Source organism: Perissodus microlepis, chromosome 15, assembly GCF_051167445.1.
Source record: "Perissodus microlepis isolate ML-2025 ecotype Zambia chromosome 15, ASM5116744v1, whole genome shotgun sequence".
Classification (NCBI taxonomy): domain Eukaryota; kingdom Metazoa; phylum Chordata; class Actinopteri; order Cichliformes; family Cichlidae; genus Perissodus; species Perissodus microlepis.
Window position 1 is genome coordinate 23,123,828 of NC_140475.1, and position 25,328 is coordinate 23,149,155.

Genomic DNA, 25,328 nt, shown 5'->3' on the forward strand with positions numbered 1-25,328 from the left:
TTCAGTTTGGGAGCGACAGCCAATCAGAACAAAGTTGGCTTAAAGATAGAGGACCTAAAACACTGAGGCACTACACCAAGACCCAGTGAAAGACGAAGATTATTTTGAACATTAAGTATTGCAAAGCTTCTTCATTAAAGCCAACCATAAAAATATGGAGGTGAAATAATCATAAAAGGTCCCTTTAATTAAATCATTGGAATTGCTCTGAGTGTTAATGCATGTACCTCTCTGTCTCCTGATGAAGTCCATAATCTTGTGTTCACCTTCACCTGGGACGCTGGCATCAGACAGGAAGACCTGGATAACAGAGAAACTGAAGATTAGTGCCTGAAAATGCAAAATACCAAGAGCTGAAAACTACAAAAAAAGAGGAACGTAAGGATGATTAAACTGAGTCATTTTATTTCATAAAAGAAATAGTTGTGGGCAGGTAACATCTGGCCATAAATTAGACTCACAACAATATTCTTCCATCCTGGATCGTTGGTGAGTCTTTCGGCCACATAATATCGCAGACAGTGTGCCAGGTTGTCCATGAACTCTGTTCCCTGCAGAGAAAAGTCACTGAATCATCCATTCAAGTACAAATCCTGTAACTACGTTGTTACAAGTAAATAAAAGTTAGGCAAGATTTCACTGGATGGAGTAAACTTACTGGGGTGATACAGTTGCTGTCAAACCTTTCTTTAATCTCCTCCGGAGGAAGATAACCTCCTGTAGACGGAAAAAAAAAAATCTCAATATTATACTGAGAAGAAACTAGAGGGCGGAGTTACCCCCATGTGGCTGTATTCCCTATCCAAGCTGGACAGAGAGAGAAACAGGGGGAAAAAAAAAATCAGCAGACTTTTACACTGAGCTGAAATTGATCCAACCGGGTTTAAAAACAAACAAACAAAAAACCAGGATGTTGGTTTTTTTCCAGATTTAATGCTTTAAACTCTTTTTGAGAGTTTCAATCTTCCTCCTAGAGAAAATCACCAGGAATGTATTAAATACACATTTGTTTTATAAATGTCCAAAAATATTTTTCAACTGGAATGTTTAATAAATCTTTTCATACTTAAAAAAATCAATCAATTTGCATATGCAAGTTTAATTTTTATCATGTTTGGTATATCTGCCTATTTTTTTGCAATTTGTTTAAAAATCAGTTAATTTAGGTTTTTTTTGGGAAAAAATACACACAGATGATGTACAGCCCTCAAAAACCCCATGCATCAAATTTGACGCACTTAACATTACAGTGTTTTGAATATCACATTAAAATATATTGCCCATATTTTCAGTCCAGCAGTCAAAGAGGCAAATAAAACACACCTTTCTGGATGACCTCCTCTCTCACGCGACTCTTCTCCTCCACCAACTCGACCCCTTCTTTGGAGGCACGAAACCGTCGAGAGCGCTGCTGGTTCATTTTGGCACGTGGAGCCTGGGCAGAGTTAACTTTAGTTTACATCAAAGCTACTGTCAGATCGGCATAACACTGAAAACAAGTTAACTTCACACACAGTAAAACTTGTGAATGCTCATCAGTGAAAAAAACTGCACGTTTCTGTTAACGGCAGCAGCTTACCACTCCGTCGATTGCCATGTAGAGAACTCTCCTCGGCCGCACGATATTAAACAGGCGGTCAATGTACTCGAAGATGGCGACCATCATTTCATCCTCGTTTTTGGGAGCCGGTCTGTGGAGGAAGAGACAAAGTGAAGACTTGGTAATGCTTCATTTATGAACTTTTATATATGTATAAATTTGTATAAATATTTCAAATTTAGAAAAAGACTGTTTCAATGAAATTATTGACTTCCAAATAAATTACACTGGAAACAAAAACCTCACAGGGAGTATGTTTCTGTTATATCAGAAATGAACTGAGCTGTAAACACAGAAGATCGGTCTTCTATGTCCAGATTAAACTGAGAACGGTTCCTACTTGTCTTCTGGATGCGTGCAGGGGTGAATGATCCCATTCATGTCCAAGTACAAATTGTCAAATTCCACCTCATTGGGGTTTGGCTTTGTTGTATCAACAGGAATACGAACTCCATTACACTCCTTCCCCTGTTAACATGAAAGAAAACAAAAAAAAACAAAAACTTTTTTGCATCAGAGCTGCAACTCTGGACAAAAATACATCTTCAGCTGTTGTGAGCTGCACTCACACAGAACCTAGTGACATTTCTACAGACATGTATGTCAGGTTACAGCACAGATTTCTGTGTGATTTGTAGGATATGTATGCTGCAGACAGTTTTTTACTTTTGTATGCAATGTTTATGGCAAATAGCTTGTTAGTGCAAAAAAATGCCTAGGATATATAACATTTATTTGCAGATTCAGCTAAAGTCGTGGGAACAAATGATCTGTTTTTGTAACAGGCTGCAGTAACAAACAGCATACAGATACAATTCAAAATTGGATCTATGCTTAATTGTCCATTATGTGTAGAAAACACTGGTCCATCCCTCGACTTAGGTTCCTTCTATGCTCGACTGCTTCATAGTCTTAACAAAGAAAAAAATAAAATGTTCAGGTACAAGGACTGAATTGAAAACAAAGTGCAAAAGCAGCCAATGTCCAAAGATAAACCTTGAAAGACTTCAAAAAACCTAGAGAACAGCTGCTCAAGAGCACTTTTAAAGAAACTCTGGCTTCCTGGCAACAAAACATAAAGAAACGAGGAGTGGCTCAACACATTTGCACAGTACTGTTTAACAGCAGACCAGTAAAATAATTATAGCTATTGTTAATTTTAACAAAACAAAAACAACGAATCCAAACACTTTCTGTGTTTGCTGTCAGGTTAAAGTTCCGCGTGCGTTTCAAACATTCACACAGCAGCAGTGTTGTTTACGGTGTCACGTGTAAGTAAACACAGACTGCACGAGCTTTGATTTATCGTCCCCACTCTCGCCAAAACATTTCACATTGCCGTAGTAACTTCACCCGCTGTGTGCAGCGATTAAAACGCAGTCAAATGCGCGAGAACAGTGTTAAAAAGCTTCGCGATAATGTTCCTCGGACAGGCTGCTAGCTTTCAAAGCTAACCACTCACCTTTTCCTCCACACAGTGCACAATAATTGATGGATATTTTCGGCTGAGCCAACGGAAAAACGCCGGAACTCCCATCTCCGGTAAACAGTCGTTTCTATTTCAACGGTTAAAATACGAACAAGTAGGCAATGATTAAAACAGCTTAATTAAAACAAGATCTTAACTGTCGATGCGTTGGCTACATGCTACTGGCCGTAGCCATTGTGTACCTTTTCCGGTTTATGTCGAATATTTCCGGAGCACCCTGAAGTGTCTCGCAACTCCACAGCGACCCCATAGGTCGGAGACGGTACTGCAGGCGTCCAACGGTCCTGATAATGGAAACAACTGATCCACCAGGATTGTAAATTAATGAATTAATAAAATAAATATTTATTTCTGGACTATATTCACCACTTATGTAAGCGGAATATAATGTTGAAAACTGGGATCTATATTTCCTCCTTAATACTTTATTTTTGTTATTAGGGATATTAATATGCAGGTATTGTTAAATTAACATGAGTATAAATCAACTGCTGAACGATCTTTGCTTCCTGAGAAAGTCTCTGAAGCTTGTCAGCGTTCATATTTTCTCTAATGCAGTCAATGAATTAATAATTTACTTTAAAACTTTTTTAGCACACAGAAAATGACAAATAAACAACTTTAAGAAACACATTTAATAATTTCTAATATTTCAAAATAAAACATTTAGTTTTGTTCAGTTATCTGTTTTATCTGTTAAATGTGTTTATTGTGTATATTTCACAGTACAAATACATCATCAGATGTGCAATGTAAAATGTTATAATGTTATTTGTTGTGCATTTGTATTAATGGTTGTGTTTATTTATGATTTGGAGATTAAATAAAATAAGACATGCTTAAATTGATCATGCTGAAAATCTAACATTTTGTACAACAAGTTTTAATAATGACATCCTATGTTTTTATTGATACCTTACAAGACACTGATAAACTCTTATATGACGGAGTTTATGGATGGTTTAAGGATATCAATAAAATCTTTTTAAATTTATATTTAAACATTCACTATAAATTTAAACATGTGTACCAACATAAAAATGAAGGAAAACCACAGCCACAAAATACATTACAAATATGACTCATATTTAATTTCTAATGTAAAGTTTAAGACACCGAGCAAGCTATTTGTGACTTATATGTAAATTTATGCATTTTGATACTGCAAATACTACTCTATTATTATTGTCACATATTATGAATTTTAATTTTAATATTGTTATAAACATGTACTACAGCGGTATGTGCTCTGTCACTCAGTGTTTTTGTTTAAATAAAATATTACATAATAATAATAATAATAATCACTTCTATAGTTGAGTTTTCATGTTAAAAGTGGGGACTGAAATGAAAACAGTGCTTTGAAGAAACCACCAAAAGCCAACAGGTGTGTGAGAGGTGTGATCCTCGCAGACTCTCACTCGTGTCCATATTCCCTATAATTGCGTTGTGGTTGATCTTACATGATGTTCCTTTAATGGGGACTCTCTGAACAGATGCCCTCTCGCTTCCCAGCCCTGCAGCAGCACATTTAAGGTGAATTAGATTTTTTTTCCCTCCCTCCTCTCTTCACTGGTTCATGCAGCGGGGGAAAGGGGCCATTAGCCTCCCCTCTTCAGGCAAGGCGGGTCTGACATCAACACTGCAGTATTATTACTGCAAAGAGCCGCTGATGGAAAACACTTGGCCTGCTCCGACGAGCCATTTCCATAAACATTTACGCTGGAGCTGCAGGTAATAGGACGGAGGCGTCGTTTTAGTGTTTGTGGAGAGAAATGGAGAAGATAAAGTGAAATCTGATGCAAATGGCAGATGTGAAAGCGCACGGAGGTGCAGCTCGGGAGTATGACACAAGAATACATTCCGGCACCTGCACACGATGACTTGCTGAATTCATGGAAAAATGGTCGCTCATTCTGGGCTTTGACTGATTTCCATAAAGTTTTTCTGTTGAGATAAAGTGGGAATTTTGGTTTATCAAAACAATCTCACAGCAGAAGTTTTAGTTTAAGCATTTCAGAAGTTAAAAAACATGTTTCATTCGAAGAGCTGGAAAAAATGGAAACGTGAAGGTTCAGTCTTTATCTCATCTCTCTGTGAGCTGATTGTTCAGGGGATTCTCTGGATTGGTATTCCACACGCATGCAGGCGACTGAAAGAGGGAGAGCGCCCTCACCTGGTGGATCAATACCATCATCACCAGCCCGGGTTATCTGGATATCACATCTAGATGAAATTCGACTTGATTTAAAAACCTGTATGTGTCCATGGACAGTAAATTTAATCAAGCTGTTTATACTACAGGTTCAACAGTACAGAGTCTATATCCTAATGCATGTTTTTTTTTGTTTTTTTTTAAAAAAGGGCATATATAATTATTTTTTCCAGTCTTTTCTTTTGGAGCTTCACAGTAGGGTTCAGCTTTACTTTGTCTTATTCCAGCTGTTCTAGAGGAACAGCTGCTGCTAAATCTCAGAGAGTCTGACAGAGGAGGTCTGGGACATGAAAACGTCTGATCCAATCTGGACTAATTTAAACTTTTGAGACACAGAGAGGAGATCCAGGGTGGACGACCAGGCTGGAGAGATCACATGTTAGGTAAAAAGGTAAAAAGTCCACATATAATTATTTACCTTTGTTCAACATCTTTTTTTTTCTTTTCTACATCATATTAAAATCGGAAATTCTACTGTATAACTTATTCTACATCTCCAAATGTAGTCATTAAGAGCTATAAAACTGTACAGTCAAAACAGTTTTATGGATGCCAGTGAATGAAATTAGCTTATTATAAGCCAAGAGTGCAGTTGGAAAAACTCCACTGAATATTCACAACTGTACTTCCACCTAATCAAAATGGTAAATAAGAGAGTAAACAACAAGGCAGTGGGAAATTATGTTATGAGTCACTTCTAAAAATCTCAGCTGCAAGTAATTTAAGCAACAGAAACGAAGCAAAAACAATCCTGCATCCGTTTTAGTTGTAGCTGTAAATAGCAGGTGTGTTCTGTAACCTGAGGCCAGATGGGTTTTTATGCATTGCTGTCACAGGAAGAGTGTAAGCTAGATTGCAGATGTCCCCTAAACGTGTCACACGAAGGCACTCACCAAGATACTGTTTTAAAGAGAGGGCAGCTATAAGTATCACTCTGTTTTAATATTCTCCATTCCTGACTGCTTTGGAAATGTTTGAACCGAGGACAGGATAAACTTGAGCAAAGCCCCACAGATCTCACTATCTGCTGTTTATGAGCAGGAGGAGGTGCAAAAGACAGGCGCTGATGTGATGAACCAGACCGAAGCCCTGCACAGAGAATTTGAACTGTTTGCTCCAGGCTGCAGATACTGAACACGAAGAGTAAAATGTGGCAGGACAAAAAACTCCTTTATTTTCTATGCAATAGTGTTTTGTTTTGTTTTTTTAAATCAATTTGTGATAGCTGTACCTTTTTTTAAAATTATACTGAGGATTATATCTTATCAGTTTTTTGGATGTGGATTTAATTTTCTGTATTTGTTATGTAGTGTTTTTCTTCTTTTTATATTGTTGATGGATTTCATGAGAGCATATCTGCAAACCAAATTTCCCAGTACAGCTATTAAACTGACTGAACTGAACTGAGTGAAGTTCATCAGTGGGAACCAAAGACAAAAAAATGTGTGAAATTAAATAAAACTTTGTGAGAACAAGTTTATGGCAGATTAATGAAAGTTGGAAAAATACCTGTTTGGCAGTTCTCATCTGAGACAGTTTGAGCGTCATTCAGACAAGTGTGTTTCTATTTAATTCTATTTTATTTTATTTGTATAGCACCAAATCACAACAACAGTGAACAAGTTATTGTTATTTGGTGCAGATTATTGTAAGGTGAACATCATACAGTAATGCAAACAGTTGATCCCCTATGAGTAAGCACTTGGTGACAGTGAGAAGGAAAAACTCCCTTTTAACAGGAAGAAATCCCCAGGAGAACCAGGCTCAGCGAGGGGCCACGACTGGCTGGGGGTGAGGGGAGAAAGTCAGGTCAAGAGACGCGCTTTAACATTTGCAAGGAACGTGAGTACAAATCAAAGAGATGTTTGTGACAGAGAAACAAACTTTTAACAACAAATATGAGAGAAAATCACAGTTGTCAGTTAATTTTGCACAAAAACAGCTGATGATTAAAAGTAAAATGTCCTTCAAAGAGCTATGTCTTACTTCTATAAGCTGAATACATTTCAGAGCCTGTACTTTTGTTTTATTTAGGTAAAGGAGTTGGAACAGTACTTCAGTGCTTCAGAGCTTTTCTAACACAAGTATCTGCAGCTGCACTCGAGTGAAGAATGTGTGTCCTTTTGCCAAACAAACGCGTGTTTGTATATGTGAATTTCACTTTCATTCTTTAACTTTTGATTATGACATTACATTATTATATTATCATGCTACATGGTACATGTATAAACTGGGCTAGAGGCAGCTAACATGAAAAACTTGAAGGATGAATTCAAACCAACTTCGAGACTAATTTCATTCATATGTTTAGACAAGCCCTGATGTATTTGGTGTAAAATACTGTTCTCACCAGAGCTCCCCAGGTCCAGAGCTTTATGGGCTCAAAATGTGGTCATAAATATTTTGTACTTGTAAAAAAGATTTGTATGTGTAAAAAAGATTTGTGTGTGCGTAAAAAAGATTTGTATGTGTAAAAAAGATTTGTGTGTGCGTAAAAAAGATTTGTATGTGTAAAAAAGATTTGTGTGTGCGTAAAAAAGATTTGTATGTGTAAAAAAGATTTGTATGTGTAAAAAAAGATTTGTGTGTGCGTAAAAAAGATTTGTATGTGTAAAAAGAATTTGTGTGTGTGTAAAAAAGATTTGTATGTGTAAAAAAGATTTGTGTGTGCGTAAAAAAGATTTGTGTGTGGACTTAGCCCAAAAAAACCCCTGCAAGTTACAAGTACAAATTTTGACCCTATTTTTCTTCCTTTCATCTGATTGGTCAATGTCATGTCAATCACAAATGTAACAATCCAATCAGAGAACAGATGGGTTTGGCTGTCGGAGGGGGGCTTTTTTGAACTGCAGGTCCTTGAAGGGTAATACAGTTTGAAGCTGGAGGATCTCTATATAAATATCCGATAGCAGCTAGGTCCCCTAACTTTCAGCAGCTGTTGAAAGGATAAAGTTGTGCAATATCAGTGGTTAGAAATACCATTATTACTTTAGGATTAGTTTAACACAAAGTCAGGGCTGACCCGGGACCATTGCTGTGAGTCACAGTGCGCAGCATAAAAGTCCTTTCACATCAGACGCAGGATGTGCTGCTAATGCTAACTGCTAACTAAAAGCAAAGGATCCAGAATTTGTTGCGCTGGCTGCTGGGCTCTGTGGGTTTTTGCAGCAGCTCTACCTGTACTAGATGCACCTGCTCCTTGTCTTTTCTATCTCTGACTTTATGTCCCCTACAAGAGTTTCTGTTTTTTTTGCTGGTTCTTCAAATGTTCAATAAAAACATGTATGCTAATTCATAACGAAGAAAGCTTTGTAATGAAGACTGTCATTTCCAAAACACTGCCCGCCCCCACCCCGCGGTCCGCAGCGCTGTTGAAAAGGCTGTGGAAGTCCCTATATTAAACACGTAGACCTGTGACACAAAAATCACCAAACTCGGACGACCACAGACTGTTTTCCTTCGTGGTGATGAAGGAAAACGCTGGGTTGGCATGTAAAAGGGCATTTATTCCCTTCAAAGACCTGCAGTTCAAAAAAAGCGCCCTTCCGACAGCCAAACCCATCTGTTCTCTGATTGGATTGTTACATTTGTGATTGACATGACATTGACCAATCAGATGAAAGGAAGAAAAATAGGGTCAAAATTCGTACTTGTAACTTGCAGGGGTTTTTTTGGGCTAAGTCCACACACAAATCTTTTTTACACATACAAATCTTTTTTACACACACACAAATTCTTTTTACACATACAAATCTTTTTTAGGCACACACAAATCTTTTTTACACATACAAATCTTTTTTACGCACACACAAATTCTTTTTACACATACAAATCTCTTTTACGCACACACAAATCTTTTTTACACATACAAATCTTTTTTACAAGTACAAAATATTTAAGACCACATTTTGAGCCCATAGAGCTTTTGTCTGATGTGGTGGTTTAAATTTTCTGCTAAAAAACGAAGTAAATTATCAAAAAGATAAAAGATAAACTACTGAAATTTACCACAAACAGTTGCAAAGAGACACAAAAAGAAAACACAGGAAGAAAATCAACTAAAAAGAGATGAATAGAGGAATAAAGATGTAAAATCACTGCAAACAGAGGCAATAAAATGATGTCTACTTACAAACTTACCAAAACACAAGAGACTTTAAAGAGACCATGAGCTACACAAGACTTCAGCGCGATGCAAAGTAACTAAAAAGAGACATAAAAGGAGCAAAGAGATGCAAACAGATCACAAAATCATTTCCACACCAGCACTGGAGTTGTGGACTTCTGATGGAGGTGTACATATGAATCCAAATATCCAATAGTTCATGTTTAAAAATAGACAAATACGAAGAAATCACCAATAAAGGCAAAAAATATCACTCAAGGAGATGGGGAATGAAAGGAAAATGCAAAATGATGAAAATAAAATAGAAAAAAACAGAGATTGGAACACAAAGGGCTATTACAAGATCTCAAAAAGACACAAGGAGGTTAAAAAGAGCTATAAAAGTAATTTTTAAGACAAAATAATTACAGAATCATAGAAGAACCACTTTTAGGTTGAAAATGGATAAGAAGATTCAGAAAACCAGGCGAACACACAAAAACAAAGACACTAAAACTGTTCACAGTAGTTTGTGTGGTTTTCAGACCAGGTGTCTGTGTTTTTTCCACAACTCCCTGCTGGCACCTCGATTCATTACCAAAGCCTAAAATGATTTCTGAAGCTGTGTTAACACCTTAAGCACAGACTTTATTTTAGAACAATCATTCAAAGACAAAATACAAACAGCTAAAGTGATCACACCACACAAGACCTCTGTTCGTTTAGACTGGAACTATCCACACTCAGAGTCTGAGGCACACGTCACAATCAGCAGTGTCTGAGCATGAACTTCACACCAGGTTGCTGTAGGTCCTACTTACGTATTCAAATGTCATTTTATCTCCTTCAGCCTCTGCTTTCAGAGTCTGATCCAGAAGCTGATTTGTGTTTTCATGTGTTAAATTCACACTTTCACACTCAAGCACAGGGAGCACTGCACACATGAGATATCATCTGATAAACAGAAGCTTAATAAAGGCGCGATAAAAAAAAAAAAAAAAAAAAAGGTCTGTTGTGCTGGTCTATTTGTACTGTAGCTTTGGTCTAACAAAGACACTGGCTAAACATGTTAGTGCGCCTTTGATTAGCTGATCCTTTAGCCTACTCATGAAAAGCTCAGCAGGAATTCACATCGTACAACGGAGCAATTTGTGTCTCCAAGGTTGTGATGTGTCCTCCATGGCTCGCACACTTCTTCATATCTGAGCCTCTTTGAGTCTGTTTCTGCCCATTGTGCTGCAGGAATAAAGACCTGCCGGGTTTCCGTTTTTCCTCTCCTCTGAAGCGCTCACAGGCAGCTTTCTGCATCTTATTTCCTCCTCTTTTAGTGGAATTTTTACTTATTTGTTTGCCTGTTACGGTCATCGGTGGGAAGAACGTTTGAGTTCTTGTACTGCATGGAAATGTTTCATTATTTTTATAGTGAAGATTGTCATAAACAGCCAAAAGTCCGTCTCCAGTTATTTAAAAATACAGCCACCAGAATTTTAAAGGAATGACTACATCATTCCCATCCCTGCTACCTTTGAGATATAAAAATCTGAACTTCTGTTAAAGCCTGCTTCCTCTTGGCTCCGCCCCACATATGGATTTAGAACTCACAACACATCAACAAAGGCACAGCCTGCTTTCCTCAGGTTAGACCCTGCTCGTAACGGTTCCATTAGGGGCCATCGTACACTGTAAAACAAACAACACAAATGAAGTTGACATGAAGCGATGATGAGCTGGTCCTGATGTTTCTGAACAGGAAAAGGAAGAAACTGGATTTCAGATTTAGAGGTTAGAATTTACTTTAAAAAACGAAGAAGGGAGGGCCGGAAAAATGAATGCGGGGAACATAACAAGGTGGACATGTAAGATGGATGTCGAGTCCGTAGCTTAAAAGTGAATGGCCAGAAGGGGGCGACAGAAACATTTGATTGTAAAGAAGTCTATGGGAAAACTATGGAAGCCCGTTTCTGCCACAACACCCCCCCCCCCCCACCCCCCCCCCCAAAAAAAAAACAAAAAAAACAAAAAAACAAGTATACATAACTCGAAATTTCTAAACTCGAAATTTGGAGAAACATAACTCGAAATTTCGAGTTACTTTTCTCAAAATTTTGAGTTAACAAATCGAAATTTCGAGTTAGCACTGCCAATCAGTAATCTACGTGAATGAGGTCACTTTCTTGTTACCCGGAAGCATATGGCGCAGAGTAACGCACACTCAAAACCGGATCGCAACAAATTGGCGCTTTCGCGAGTACGTTTGCTGATAGTAACGCCATTTGATTTAGCTAATAACACAAGTATTTCATCATTTTTGAAGCCACGCTGAAAGTACTCAGCAATCCTTGCATTCATGACTGGATGTAATATCGGTAGCTTAGCTGTAGCATTTGTACCTGAGGGCTTCAGCTTCCGGGTAACAAGGAAATGACGTCATTCACGTAGATTACTGACTGGCAGCGGTAACTCGAAATTTCGAGTTGCTTTTCTCAAAATTTTGAGTTAATAAGTCGAAATTTTGAGAAAATGCCTCGAAATTTCGAGTTATGGATCCTTTTTCTTTTTTCTAAGTGGCGGAAACAGGCTTCCATAGAAAACAGTCTTCTATGACCTCGGTAAAAATTTCCTGATGAGTTTATGGGTCAAATTACAAGTTTCAGATCACAGAGAGTAAAACATGATGCTCATTGGACTCAGAGAGGAGGATAATTACTGTATGTTCATTGGCTACCAACCCATGATTGATGTGCGTGGCGTCCCTCAGTTGGCCAGTCAGATTCACCCCACACTTGTGACTTCAGATTTTAGAAAGGTAAGAACTTCATCTTCACAGCAAGACTTCACAAACCAATCGGTGACCCTCCAGCGTCGTGAATGTTGACATCTTTGGTGTCTGTCTCCTTCTGTGGCCAGCTTATTATCCCATCTATGGGTGGACTGGATCTCACGCCTACCATTGAGCTGGTTTCTCAGCACCTATCTTATCCTCTGGAGGCATTTGGCTGTGACTGACTTTCCCTGGCCTGTGGGATACCCAGCTGTGCGTATCCCCTGTAATCCCTTTCTCTGTCAGTTTGGTCACACTTGTCCACGTCGTAAAACGCCCTGATGTCCTTACTGTAAGAAAGACAAAACAAGGTCACAGGGAAAGATCAAGAGTCAGTCGTGTGACACTTGCTGCTGAAAGTTTCTTACATAATCCTGATTTTGACTGTGGGTGCAGTTGGTCTGCGTGGTTTAACGGTTTGCCCCATAATCTTTCCACTGAGTGTCTGATTATACCACTTAATACACTGATAAGTGTTTATTATAAAGGAATATGTGAGTGCATTTCATCCTTTGGGAACCATTAATGTCTGTTAAGAAATTAACGCCAGTCGAGATGTTTCAGTCAGCAGAGCAGCAGTGCCGCGTGAGCGCCAGCCCACTAACATGGTTTAAAACTCACATGTTAATGAGGGGTTCCGAATGCCTGCCAGCACAACCCCACTCTGAAAATTTTGGGTCATTTATCTGCTAATGTATTTGTTTATTTATTCCTTTGTATATCTGTTTGTTTACTCGTGTTATTAAATGAGTTAAAATGTCCTTGAGCTCCATTATGGCCATCCCAGGTCGTGCTGATGGAGCAGCAGCAGCAGCAGCAGCGGGTCTGTGACTCTGGTGGGCTCCAGCGCTCTCACAGTCCGCACACCCAAACAGTCACAGGATCAGTGGTGAATCTACTCACGGCAGCTAATTGAAAAGGCCGCTCCGCCGCTCTGAAATGCTCTTGGCAGAGGTAAAGCGGTTTAATTGAGCTAAATTTGTCTCAATTAAGGCACTCACTTAAAAGCAAGAGACGGCCCTGGCAGCAAGCCTGGTGAGATGCAATGGTGAGGGGTCCTTACCTGCACATTAGAGAGGTAGGCATTTTAATAACAACACACACACACACACGCACACTCTCCCTCCTCCTCCCCCTCCTCCCTCTGTTAGTGACTCAGTGGAGTGGGACTCAATTATTGTTAATGGAAGTTCACTGCACATTTTCAAAAGGGAACCCTTGTCTGCTGCAGATGGGCTGATCTGTTCACTGAGTTTCAGTTACACAAACAAGTTCAACTTCAGCTGGAGGATCCAAACAAAAAGGCTCTGATGTTGCCTTCAGGGCTCATTTTCTTGTTGTCTTTTCACCTGAGGTGGAAGGAATGTTCACACTTTTTATTTTTCACGACAGATCTCAGAACTTAATTTTATTACTTTATTTTAGGAGAGTGACAACAAAGGAATTCTATTATTTTTAGTTACGCCAGTTTTTAAAGAACAAATGCATCCACAGCAAATGACATAAAGTCCAGAAATAAATTCAGTTATTTGTGAATCTCCCATCTCTTTTAGAGGCCCAAATCCTAATCTGATAACGTGGGAGACATGTAAAATATGGTCCGCAGAAGACCAGATAAAGGCTGTGTTGGTACCAGGATTAACCTCTTGGACGTGTCCACGTGATACCTATACAAACACACGTGGGATTTAATAATGCAGCACTCTGTTTTTGGCCTAGTTTGGGAAGAGCTGTCCTCTGTTTTGAAAACTAGTTGCAAATGCATCCAGGGTTGGCTTTATGATCATTCCCAACATGTATGATTTGTTCACACCTGACTGATTGTTGTCTTAAAGCAAGGTGGAAGAATACACAATGCCTTTATCCAGCTAACCCTAAATGACTCTTCCTGAGGAACTAGCCCCCAGTTTGGATACTTTTAAGATTAAGCTACAAACATCCCTTTTTAGCAAAGTTTATCATTAACGTTGGATCAAGTGACCCTGATCTGAACAGAGCAAGCCATGCTGCCATGCTCTTTATAGAAAGAAGAAGCTTTCTCCTGACACACCACACTAGGTCAGTCTTTTTCTAGCTGTACTGTCATGAGCGTTAACCTTTCAGCCTACAGTGTCTGAGATGGGGCTCACCTGGTTTGTGCGATTGCACGGGAATTAACCCTTTTGAGTGGGACCCTTTGTTTGGGGCTGCTCACAGGATCAGATTTATATGTTTGGTTCATTATCTGATTTTTATTCGTGCCTCTAAAACAGCTGACAGTTTTCATATTTCAGGCCACACTGGGATTTTTTTCCTAGCATCGTAAAATCAAATTTATTTCAGGGACATTTAAACTTTCACCACACTGGCCTTGAAAACAGCACAGTCAGTCACTATGGATGTCCTTTTCTCCTCTTTATCTGTTAGTATTGTTAGAAATAACAGACATAAAATGACGATTTTGAGCTAGCAGCAATTCAACCAACATCCCATTAGACAGAGCTACACAGGTCTGAGCAAGGGCACTTGAGCTGCAGTGCTCCCATAAACTGCATCAAATGATTTGATTATTTGTTTATACCAGCGTTTGGCCCCATTCTGCTCAGGCTGATTGTGCCCGTTTATCTTATTAAAGCTGTGGAAGAGCCCATGTTTCCTGAAAAGGACAAAGAACCAACCTTTATTTTTAGTTTGATTTGTAATAAACGAATGATTTTCTTTCTTTTTTTTTGTGAAGAAAAAATTACCAATAGTACGTTGTAAAGGCTCTGGTTCTTTTGTTTGCCTGGTCAGCTGTGGAAAACCCTTCATACATGCTCACAGATGGATAGTAGGTGATAGTAACAAAGCCAGAGATAGTTTGTTGCTCCTACAAAAACAGCATTTAACGCAACACTGAGTAAAGTATCACAAAAACGGTAAAGGACACTTAGGCCAAAATGTCATTTACCTAACTTACTTTTCTAATTATTCTAAATATTCTTAACTATTAAACCATCTTCCAGGTCTTACCTGGTTCATGCTGTAAATGGTTCTGACTGAAGATTCTCTTAAAGAGCGCACCTCCTGCAACCTGCGTCTCATCTTGACTCGTGCTGCCTCCTGGTGGTGAAAGTCTGCAACAGCACCGTTTTATGCCCCAAAACTCTAAGGCCTAAGAGCTCTCATGTTCAAATCCTGAGGAGGATTTGGCGTTATTGATTTGGTTTTTCATTAATAAGCTGCCTGGATGTGACTGAAGCCTGTCTGATCAAGTTTAAAGACCGCAGAGAGAAAAGGGCATGAACTGCAGTTATCATCATCAAAGAGTCCTCAGAGCCTACCACTCACTCACATGGGCTTATTTTGCTGTGTGAACAGTTTTAGAGTCAGGATGGGGAATTGAACAGTGAACTTTTAAGTGAATTTCCAAATAATAAACAGCTTCAGCCTCTGCCATAACACTCAGTTCAATATTTCTGTTCCAAAAGGTTATTACAGTTAACTAAAAATAACAAACTGAGCTGAAACAAAAACAGACTAGGACTAACTGCCCTAGAGGATTACATTACCCCTCAGATAATAATAGTAAAAAAGAAACTTACACTGAAACTAATGAAAACTTAAGTAAAATTGAACATTTTAAAACAGGAAAAACTCAACTGAAATGAAAACACAAATGATTCAGAGAGTTTGTTGCATGTTTAATAATGTCCAAGTACATCCATCCAAAGTCATCCTGTGAGCTTTGATCAGGCTGAACAGCGTCCAGGTTGAAAACAACAGCTATGTCTGTACTTTAGCATCGGAAGAGCTAAACACTCAGATATTAGATACATTTTTTAGAAAATATTAAAAGAATTTGTATCAGTCTGAACTAGTCCTCCGTCCTTGCTTTTTTCTTCTTTCCATTTTTATTTCTGTTTTGCTTTTATCAGACTTCATCCAGCAAAAGGTCTGAACTGCATCTCTCCATCTCGAGAACACTTCAGTACTAATTGTATTGTTACGTGCAGGACTGTAATTGAGTTTTCCTTGCACTGTTTTCTTGACACTTTTAGTTTTGTGCTCTTCTTTTACCTCTTCAGAAAACCTTTCTCATTTGGATACACTGTATTTCACTTTCTGAGCCACAAAAATATGAAAAACAACAAAACATTTGTACATTGGAAACACACTAGCAACTTGTGTCAGCTTCCCTCAGCGGTGACAGCAGCAGCTCGGATGTTTTGATCTGTGTGTGGGATTTGTCCAGCCCTCCGCCTCATGCTGTGACATTCAAACAGAGCTGCGTGTCATTAGCCTGGAAGATCTTTGACTGCCACATAAAAGCCGAAAGCCGGCTGATCAGCACCAGCTTCCCGGGGAGGGGGATGTCTGCTTGTGCCATAGGCCTGCGACCGCCACCACGGCTTCTCTTGTTTCCCCAAACAGGAGTCTGTTTTGCAGCCGACTTACAAATGACCAGGGTTGGTCTCGTTAGAAGTGAGGCGAAGAGGGGGCGGCGGGCTCATTACTGATGGATAACACAAGTAGAGGGACAAAAGGCAACAGGGAGGAGAATCCTCTAATGAGAAAAAGAGAGCAGATACTATCATCTGCATTGCTTTTCATCTTCACAAGGAGATTCACCTGAGTAGAGCGGGGTGTGTGTGTGCCTAGTTACCATAGGTAGTTTTACTATCAGTCTATTCTTTCCGCCAGCTACCAAACATGTTTGCTTTTACAAAATGATTGTGAATCATGTTAAGCCAGGCGGTCTTTAAAACTGAAATTCTAAACAGCAATCATCTGAACACATTCTGTAAACTTTAGGAGAATACTGTCCAGACACAAGGTCTAAAAACAAAAACCATCAAAAAATAAATCAGTAGATTAAAATCTGGCAGCATTCCCCAAATTCCCTGAAAGCCTGAAGTGGGATTTATATTCCCATGCTGAGGTCAATTTCTGTATCAAAAAGAGAGATTTGTGTGGGAATTCTGCCAATGCAGACACTATAGAAACAAACTGCAAACTGCATGCTGACAGTGATGCAACAGTTTACCACAGAGTTCAGGAAGCACAGACAGAGGCCACAGTGGACAGTTTGGACTGTGTTTAACACTTGACTTCACTTCAGTTGATGAACTTCTTCCAATAATCGGACTTCTGTCTTCTCCACAGCTGGAGCTCAGATAAGGAACCAACCACAGTTCAAACAGAGTAGCCTATCCTGCTGGCTGTTCCATGCATCTTCAACACCCCCTCCTAATGAATAGTTATATATGTATAGGGATTGTTGCACCTTTATCTTTTACATTGACTTCACTCAAGCTCTACAGGTGCAACCCATTCAATATTATGAATTCATAAAATAACAGTGTTGAAATGCTCGTGTTTGTGTGTTTTTAAAAGGTCAGCATGGGGACACATCGAGCCGCAGTGTGGGCACAAACACAGCAACCTGAACTCTGAAGCTGCGCACAGATTAAAGCCATCTCTCGGTCAAGCAAGAGACTCACAGTAGAAAGTAATTGGTGCCTCACAGCAGGATGCCAGACACAAACATTAATAAACAACAACTCTTACTTCTAAACTTGTTAGTCGGCGACATTTTAAAGAAGAACAGCAACATATCTGTGTGTGGACGCACAGCGAGGGTACGTGAGAGCGAATAAAACAACGCTGGTGATGTTTAATCACCTCTGCCACATTAAGATGTGGTTTCAAGCAACGAAAGAACGGATGGAGATCAAAAAGTGATATTTTAAATCCAGAACATCTGCTTTGCACGCCTGCATCGCCTTCTCATTTGTCAGGAAGGAAAACGAAGCTGCTTTAGTTGGATGTGTTAAACGGCCCCCTGCCCCCCTTGGGGGTGGGGGCACAGGGGCAGACCACCAACGCTTTTTTGGCCACCATGCTGCGTTGACGCAGACAAACAAAAGCACAAAGCTGCAGCGGGGACCCTTTGTAGCTCGACTTTAATGTGCCCCGCCTCTTTCTCCTGGAAGCGGAGCAGCTACTGTAAAGACTGCAGAGCACAAGCGTGCAGGAGAAATGATCGCTCCTCTGTCCCGACGCTAACCAAACTGCTAGGGTTTGCATTTTTTTTTATTATTTGAGCACAAAACAAACAATTTTGAAATGCCTGCTGAGTATTTTACAAATGATCCCTTCAGCCATCTGTGCAGAACAACAACTTTAAGCTCGTTTAACTTACATCAACTTTTAACCTTGTTTTTATGTGCACCATCAACTCCAGTAAACTGAGATGAAAACCTGCAAAAATACCTTAAATGATATATACAATGCAAAAATTCCTTTCAAGCATTCTTCAGGATTTAAGCCTTTAATGGTGCTCTTTCAACAAAGTCATCTCATTGCATCTTTGCAGTAATTTAACAGTCAGTATTTATTATTGATTTATTAAGAAAGTTTAGTTAATGTCACATTCTTCTAGTTCAACATGAAGCATTGACTGAGTTTCTCAGCACAGTGTTAATCTCAGAGTTAGCTTCAAGGATAGCTCATGATGAAGCTTCACCAGTCCCACAGTTTTGCTTTGTGGACAATAAAAAGCCTACGTAAGACCTGCCTTGATGTATGCTCAATCATCCAGGTAAGTAAATTATCTGGACATCCAGATGAATAGAATCAACTTTTGGGATTTACATAAAAGCACATGATGTAAGTCCGATGTGTCATGTGTTGGGTACAGACAGATTCTTGAGGGACGATTGTTGTGTGGAGCTCATCGATGTTCTGTTAGCTGCCCTGCAGGTGTAAATGCTGCTGCTCAAATATTGCTGATAAGTTTTAAATTAATCTCTCAGATTCACAGACTTGATATTAAATGTAAAGATGAATGATTCCTGTAATTTTCATTCAGGCTGACTGGTTGGTCTGTGGTCGTGGTTGAACCACGAGCTCGGGGAAACCTGTTTGCTCATCCATCTCTCTGGTGAACTCCAGGTCCACCGCTTCACCAATGACCACTTCAGCTGTGGTGAACACCTCCAGATCTCCCAGCACGTGACCTCCCACTGTCTTGCCCTCGAAGTCTGAGAGGCTGATGTGGATGTGGGCGTCTGGGTTAAGAGTGCCCACCAGGGAGACGATCTCAAAGGGCCCACTGAGGTGCACCACCTGAAGGAAAAGTTTAAAAGCTGACATCATGACAAGCCCACGTGTCTCAGAGCTCTATAAATACAACCCAACACGCTGACTCGACTACCTCGTTTGTTTTTGTTGCCGTGGCATTCGCCAGCCGCAGTGTTGCCTTGGTGAGGCTGCCGACACACGTGACTATGAACGGCGCTCGGAGACGCTTCTCCTCCACGAAAGCCTGCAGAGTTCCCAGCAGCTCCTGACCCGGGCGGACCCTGATCGCATGGACCTGGAGGGCCGATCCTGCTCCTGCTGAACTCTGGGAGATAAAGACAGAATTATTCCTGTGGTTTTCGTCTTCCTTCATTTAAAAAAAAGGGGAATTAATTTATTAGGTCTTTTCTCATGTCCTGTTTTATTTATGTTCTACAACTCAAACTCAGACTTTAAATAAATGAATAAGAAATTGATTAAAAAAACAACAACAACAACAGAATTGTGCGTTATTCCAGAGTGGACAAAAATATCTCTTTTTTTGGTGTGTGTGTGTGTGTGTGTGTGTGTGTGTGTGTGTGTGTGTGTGTGTGTGTGGTCCATTCAGATCTTTAACAGGATCAGTGTGCTTATCCAAACACCAGGCTGACCTCTGACCTCTGCGGGGGTGAAAGAGGGCGTCACGTGCAGCCAACATTAATGGAGCAGCTTTACAAAGAGCCTTTTTTAAGAAAACAGCCAGAGGAGGTGGAGCACACATCACATTACTTTACGTTTATTTACCCGACATGTTGACGAGCCAGACAGCGAACAAGCAGCCGTCTCGAGCTTTAACGGAAGGTCGGATTTGATTTTGTTTTAAGAGCAGGAGAAACTCCAGTTTGAGGACAAGCTGCTGTAAAATGTTGAAGCCACTCAGTCAACTGAAATGTCAGTATTTAGGTGTGGAGTGACAGCAGCTTTACATTTTATAGTATTTACTTTTAGCCTTTTCAACATTTATCATGCTACTCTTATTAGCAGACTACAAAACTGGGTCGGCATCACTGGCACTGCTCTCAAATGGTTTTCTTCATACTTCTCAAACAGATATTTCAGAATTCATATGAATCGATGTATATCGTCATCTGCACCTCTCGTATGTGGAGTGCCCCAGGGCTCAATCCATCCACCAGTTCTGTTTCTTTATAAATGTTACCCCTGAGCCAACCAATTAATGGTTTTATTGGAATCTCCTACCACTACTATGCAGATGACACACAGTTATATTTTTCTGTCAAGCCCAACAACCTCTCCTGCCTCAACGAGTCTTTGTCATTATTAATTGGATGTATTCTAATCTCAAATTCTTGGAAACCTGAGGTTCCAGTGCTCAGCCCAGACAGTTTATCTAAGGAAGGTAGTCAGTACAACGGCCCCCTTGCCAATAATATACAATCATCTGCTAAAACCTTGGTATCACTTTTGATCAGCACCTGAATTTTGAAACTCATATCTCAAAGGTTACCCAGTCTTGTTTCCTTCATCTGAGAAATATTGTGAAAGTCAAACTTTTAAGGTCAGTAAGTCATCTTAAACTTTTAGTAAACACTTTAATTTTCTCCCATCTTGATTATTGCAATTCACTTTTCATGTGCAACTCTCGTGTTTTGAAAAGTGCTATATAAATAAAGTTATCATTATTATTATTATTGTTATTATTACCATAGCACTTTATACCTATCGTTTCATATCTTTACATAAAAAATCGAATATTCAATGACCTCCTTTTAGTGTTTAGACTATCTGACATATTACCTGACAAAATCAGCAATTTATCTTTTAGATTTATCAAAGTGATGGATTTTGGGGGGCATATGGGCACATGTACATTCATGAAAACAGAACAACATCACTTAGAAACAAATATGCGATTAAAAAGACAAAACAAATCATCAATAAAATGTCAGGTATATGTATGTTTTTTTTTTTTTAATGCAGCTTTTCCTAAAGCTAACCTTTGTTGTCTCAGTGTCTCTGTGGCGTCTCTTTCGGGGGAAGGAAAACGTTCTCATCAACTGTCATTAGATTGTTAAATGTATACACGTGAATCACTTTTCCACTTATTTTCTGCCTTTTAAATTTTAGTTAAACTTTTTTTCATTACGTTTTGGAGCATCATCGTCCACTTGATGCTCTAAAGCTGAGTCAAGCCCCACAAACTCCCATGTTAAAATGTCCAACTTTACAGTAGCAATAAACACGTTTACAGCACGCTATAAAATTCTACTTTGGCCTCTGTGGACGGTTTCCTCCTTCACAAAATTTTTATGGGAGTTTTTCTTTTTTAATAACTCATCAATCAGAATACTGCTTAAGGCTTTTGTAAGTTAAGGGCATGGCTAGAATGGGTTAGATTTGAACCTTACAAAAACCCTACCAGTTCAATGGTAACCTGGTGGTTGATAAAAGGTTAAAGTCCAGCAAGGAGTTGCTGTATTGCAGTTTACAGATATCGACTATTACACATCTGTTGGCTTTTAATCAGGCGTGTGCTGAAACTTATTAATTACATATTTTATCTTAAGTAAACAATGGCTGACTTATTAGTAATAACATTTTTCCACATATTTGTGCAGCACTTTATCTGGTTATTTGTGCTTTATAAATAAACTTGAGTTTCGTGGGCATAAATACATTTTGAACAAAAAAAAGATGTGATATGTTGCTAAATATATTGTTGATCCAGTGATCCGTTTACCCCAGAAAGAAAACACTAAATATTCAGATAACTCGTGTCCATTATCTCCACACACACACACGCACACAAGAGATTTAACCCCAGTTGTTTCAGAATACAACAATAAGTAAAAACTAAGATAAATCCACCCTGAAAGAAGTGTAGAAATCATGCTCTGACTGTAAATGTAAAAATAAATTACAATGTGGCGCTCAAACTTGCCCATGTGTCCTGTCCCTGAACACAAATCTCCAGATTAAAAACAATCTAATAAACTGCTTTCAGACTGTTACGTGTATTTATCAGAATTACCTTTTCACTCTTGTTTTTTTTCCTCTCTTTTGAATTTTAACAAAATGTTTTCGTTTTTTTTTTTTTACTGAAAAATCTAATTTTTACGTGACGCTCCAAAACTGAGCCAATCCCAGCCTCCCATGTTTAAATGTCCAACATTACAGTAGCAATAAACATGTTTACAGCCTGATATAAATTTTATGAAAAGTCTCCTTCATACATTTTTTACTGGAAGTTTATTTATTTATTTTTATTTGAATAATGGTAAGGCTTAAAGTTCACCTATCTCACTAATCGTATCACTGAACTGGACTTTTCCACCATGTTTGTGGTTTTTGTGCCTTTTTAAAACAAATTTAATGAAACTGTCTGAAATTGGAGTTTTTATTACTTAGAACCTATGAACATGTGTGTTGCACAAACACAGCTGATAACTTACCAAATGGTAAATTAGCTAGGGTGTAGCTGATAATTTAACACTCAACCATCTCACATTACTTCAGTCACCTCTGGCTCACAAACGACTGTGTGTGACTGACGTCACAGTGGCTTCTTCCGTTGTGATGTAAAGTCGGTAGCTTTGGCATCACTTTATATGTGGTTTTGCAGCAGAGATCAATGACAGGATCTTTACATGTGGTAAGCAGTTAAAAAACAAAACAAAAAAAACAGACCCTGTACGCAGACTTAATATTTTATGGTTTCAAGTTGCCGGTCCTAAATTTGGAATCACTAATGTCAGCGGTGTGACATCTATGACAGGGGTAAGAAACATACCAGCGATTCACAGGTTGTGATTTTCCTCTCACACACATTACTCTAACTTCTGGGTAACATTTGGTTTTAAAACTTTAGTTTTCAGAAGGCTACAAAGCAGGACTGGCCTCAGCAGTGTGCTGATAAACTGATTCTGGCACAGGAGAGGAAAACCTCACAGAAACGAGGAAACTTCTTCCATTCACAGAAACAAAAGCAAAAAGCTAATTCTACCCATAGTCAAATTTAGAGCTGAACAGCTGCCTCTTTTAGAACAATTTAAAACATAAATGTTATAAAATTCTTAAAATAAAAACACAATAAAAACAAATGAAATGACTATTATAGTAATGTACTACTACTTACTTAAATTGTATTTATATAGCACCAAATCAAAAGAATAATTGCCTCAAGGCGATTTATAGTGAGTATGATCCTTTATATACATTAATTTTACATTTGTTTGATGAAATGGTGACAATGTTGAGCGACGCACTCACATTTGCTGCAATTTTGCAAGCCGCTTTGCAACACACCGCCATCCCAGCATCTCCATTCATGCAGGTAGACATAAAAATATTTTGACTACAGTGGTCTTGACTGAACTCATATCTTCTCTAGGAGTACCAAACAGCCAGGAGAGTCAGCAGTCATAAAGCCAGGTTATAAATATCATCAAATACCTTGATAATAGTGAGGCAGAGTATGTTCTGATAAAGTTTCACTTGGTTGTTCACAAACAAAAAAAGACCAACAGGGTCTGGTTTTTATACCTTAGGACTATGACTGTGGCTGGCAGAGCTCATCAGAGGGTCATGAGAAGTTTTCAGGCTGAGCTGAGTGTCTGCAGCTGCTGTGTGAGCCACAAAATAACTTAGACAAGTATCTTTTCTTTTACAAAATAAGGAGCTGGTGTAATTTTATGTTTTTAACTTTATATTTTTGGAGGAAGACAGAAGCAAACCTGTCGGGGACATTTAAAGAAATTCACATGTATCTGCAGCTTTAAAAGGAACCAAAGGTGATGAAGTAGAAGAAACTTACCATTCTGCACTGCGCTGAGGATCCTGAGGGACTAAAGTTCAGGTAAACATTTAAAGCCACACACACGCAGGGCCATAACGCTGTGGACTGAACTGAGCATGCTCAGCAGCCAGAGAAACCTTCCAAACGTCTCACTTCCTGCTGAGTGTGGAGTTAGGGTTTTATTTTTCTTGTCTTTGACCGCCACCTGCTGGAGAATATGAAGCTCTGCATGGTGAAAATGATGACGGTGATGCAAATGAAATGAGAGAAGCTAAAAGAACAAAAATAAACAGATAAATAAATGCACACAATAAAAGAGAAACCCCAATTCTGAACTCAAAATATAAGATATAAGCTATACAATGCTTAACGAATTTATTACGAGGTCTATGCCAAAACTTTCCTAAGTTGTATTTAAATTGTAAAAAGTATTGGTAAGTACCAAAAAAGATTTTATATTTCTCTAATGGTTAATTCACCAGTACGCAAAAGCTCTGCAATCGAAATTGCATTTTTAATGCTCAAATATAATTATCTTTGTTATCTATGGATTTTCAAATTTACTGTTTAACAAAAAGGCAGAAAAAAATAAAACACATTATTATTTATTTCATTAAGATGCCAGATTACATTTAATTACTTGAATTCCTGATGAGAAAATCAGTTTTAGTGGTTGGATGTTAGGTTTCTGAGACTGTGGCTCAAATATGGGTATAAAAACATGATTTCAATTTTTCATTTACCTAATAAATGACACATGGTTTGTTTTGAGGGAGTGCTTGTTTTAAAAAATGTTTTTGACAGATCTGTAAAATATTTGTAAAGCTGTCTTTTAATGACAGGTGGTCTAATAAATGTGTTTTGCACTGAATTAAAAAGTCCCAGCACTAATAGTGTCATTTTCTTGATGGAGAAACAAAATCCAGCGTTGGCCATCCTGATAAACATGCATATGCAGAATAACTTAATTATTAAACTATTATTAAATTTAAAATTAAAAAGCAGACCAGAAAAACATCATCATCTCTGTGTGATTGTAACTAAAAAAAAAAACCCCATCAGGTTTTAAACATTAAATAAAATCCACATATTCATATTTCTGTAATTACTCTGACTCTGTTTTTATTTTTCCACTGTCTCATTATCAGCCTGTCCACATTAATACACCTGAATCAGAGTCATGGCTATTTATACATCTTGAGTGGACCAAAATAAAAATAAATTAAAAAAATAAAACAGAAATATTGTACACGTCATGT

General features: G+C 38.6%; 2 protein-coding genes across 2 annotated transcripts in view; both read right to left on the reverse strand.

Annotated features, from left to right (window-relative positions):
• Window positions 1–3,289, reverse strand: part of xrn2 (5'-3' exoribonuclease 2) — a 43,744-nt gene extending 40,455 nt beyond the window's left edge. The window contains exons 1-7 of the mRNA XM_084952383.1: window positions 3,063–3,289; window positions 1,941–2,068; window positions 1,580–1,691; window positions 1,324–1,435; window positions 659–717; window positions 462–551; window positions 228–300 (exon numbers count right to left, since the gene is read on the reverse strand). Coding sequence (XP_084808509.1) covers window positions 228–300; window positions 462–551; window positions 659–717; window positions 1,324–1,435; window positions 1,580–1,691; window positions 1,941–2,068; window positions 3,063–3,137 — 649 coding nt within the window. The 5' untranslated portion in view covers window positions 3,138–3,289. The remainder of the gene's footprint in view (window positions 1–227; window positions 301–461; window positions 552–658; window positions 718–1,323; window positions 1,436–1,579; window positions 1,692–1,940; window positions 2,069–3,062) is intronic.
• A 15,214-nt stretch (window positions 3,290–18,503) lies between these two features.
• LOC146372200 (uncharacterized) lies at window positions 18,504–24,218 on the reverse strand. The gene is made up of 3 exons (XM_084952141.1): window positions 24,088–24,218; window positions 19,408–19,599; window positions 18,504–19,319 (listed from the first exon to the last, which is right to left on the reverse strand). Exons 1-3 carry the CDS (start codon window positions 24,088–24,090, stop codon window positions 19,059–19,061), a joined length of 456 nt encoding a protein of 151 aa, XP_084808267.1. The 5' UTR covers window positions 24,091–24,218; the 3' UTR covers window positions 18,504–19,058.
• Between the last annotated feature and the right edge of the window lie 1,110 nt (window positions 24,219–25,328).

Excerpts from the sequence above, each read along its gene's own strand:
- LOC146372200 (XM_084952141.1), bottom strand. Across the intron at positions 19,320-19,407 it reads CGGCAACAAAAACAAACGAG|GTGGTGCACCTCAGTGGGCC; the intron begins GTAGTCGAGTCA and ends CTTTTCCTTCAG.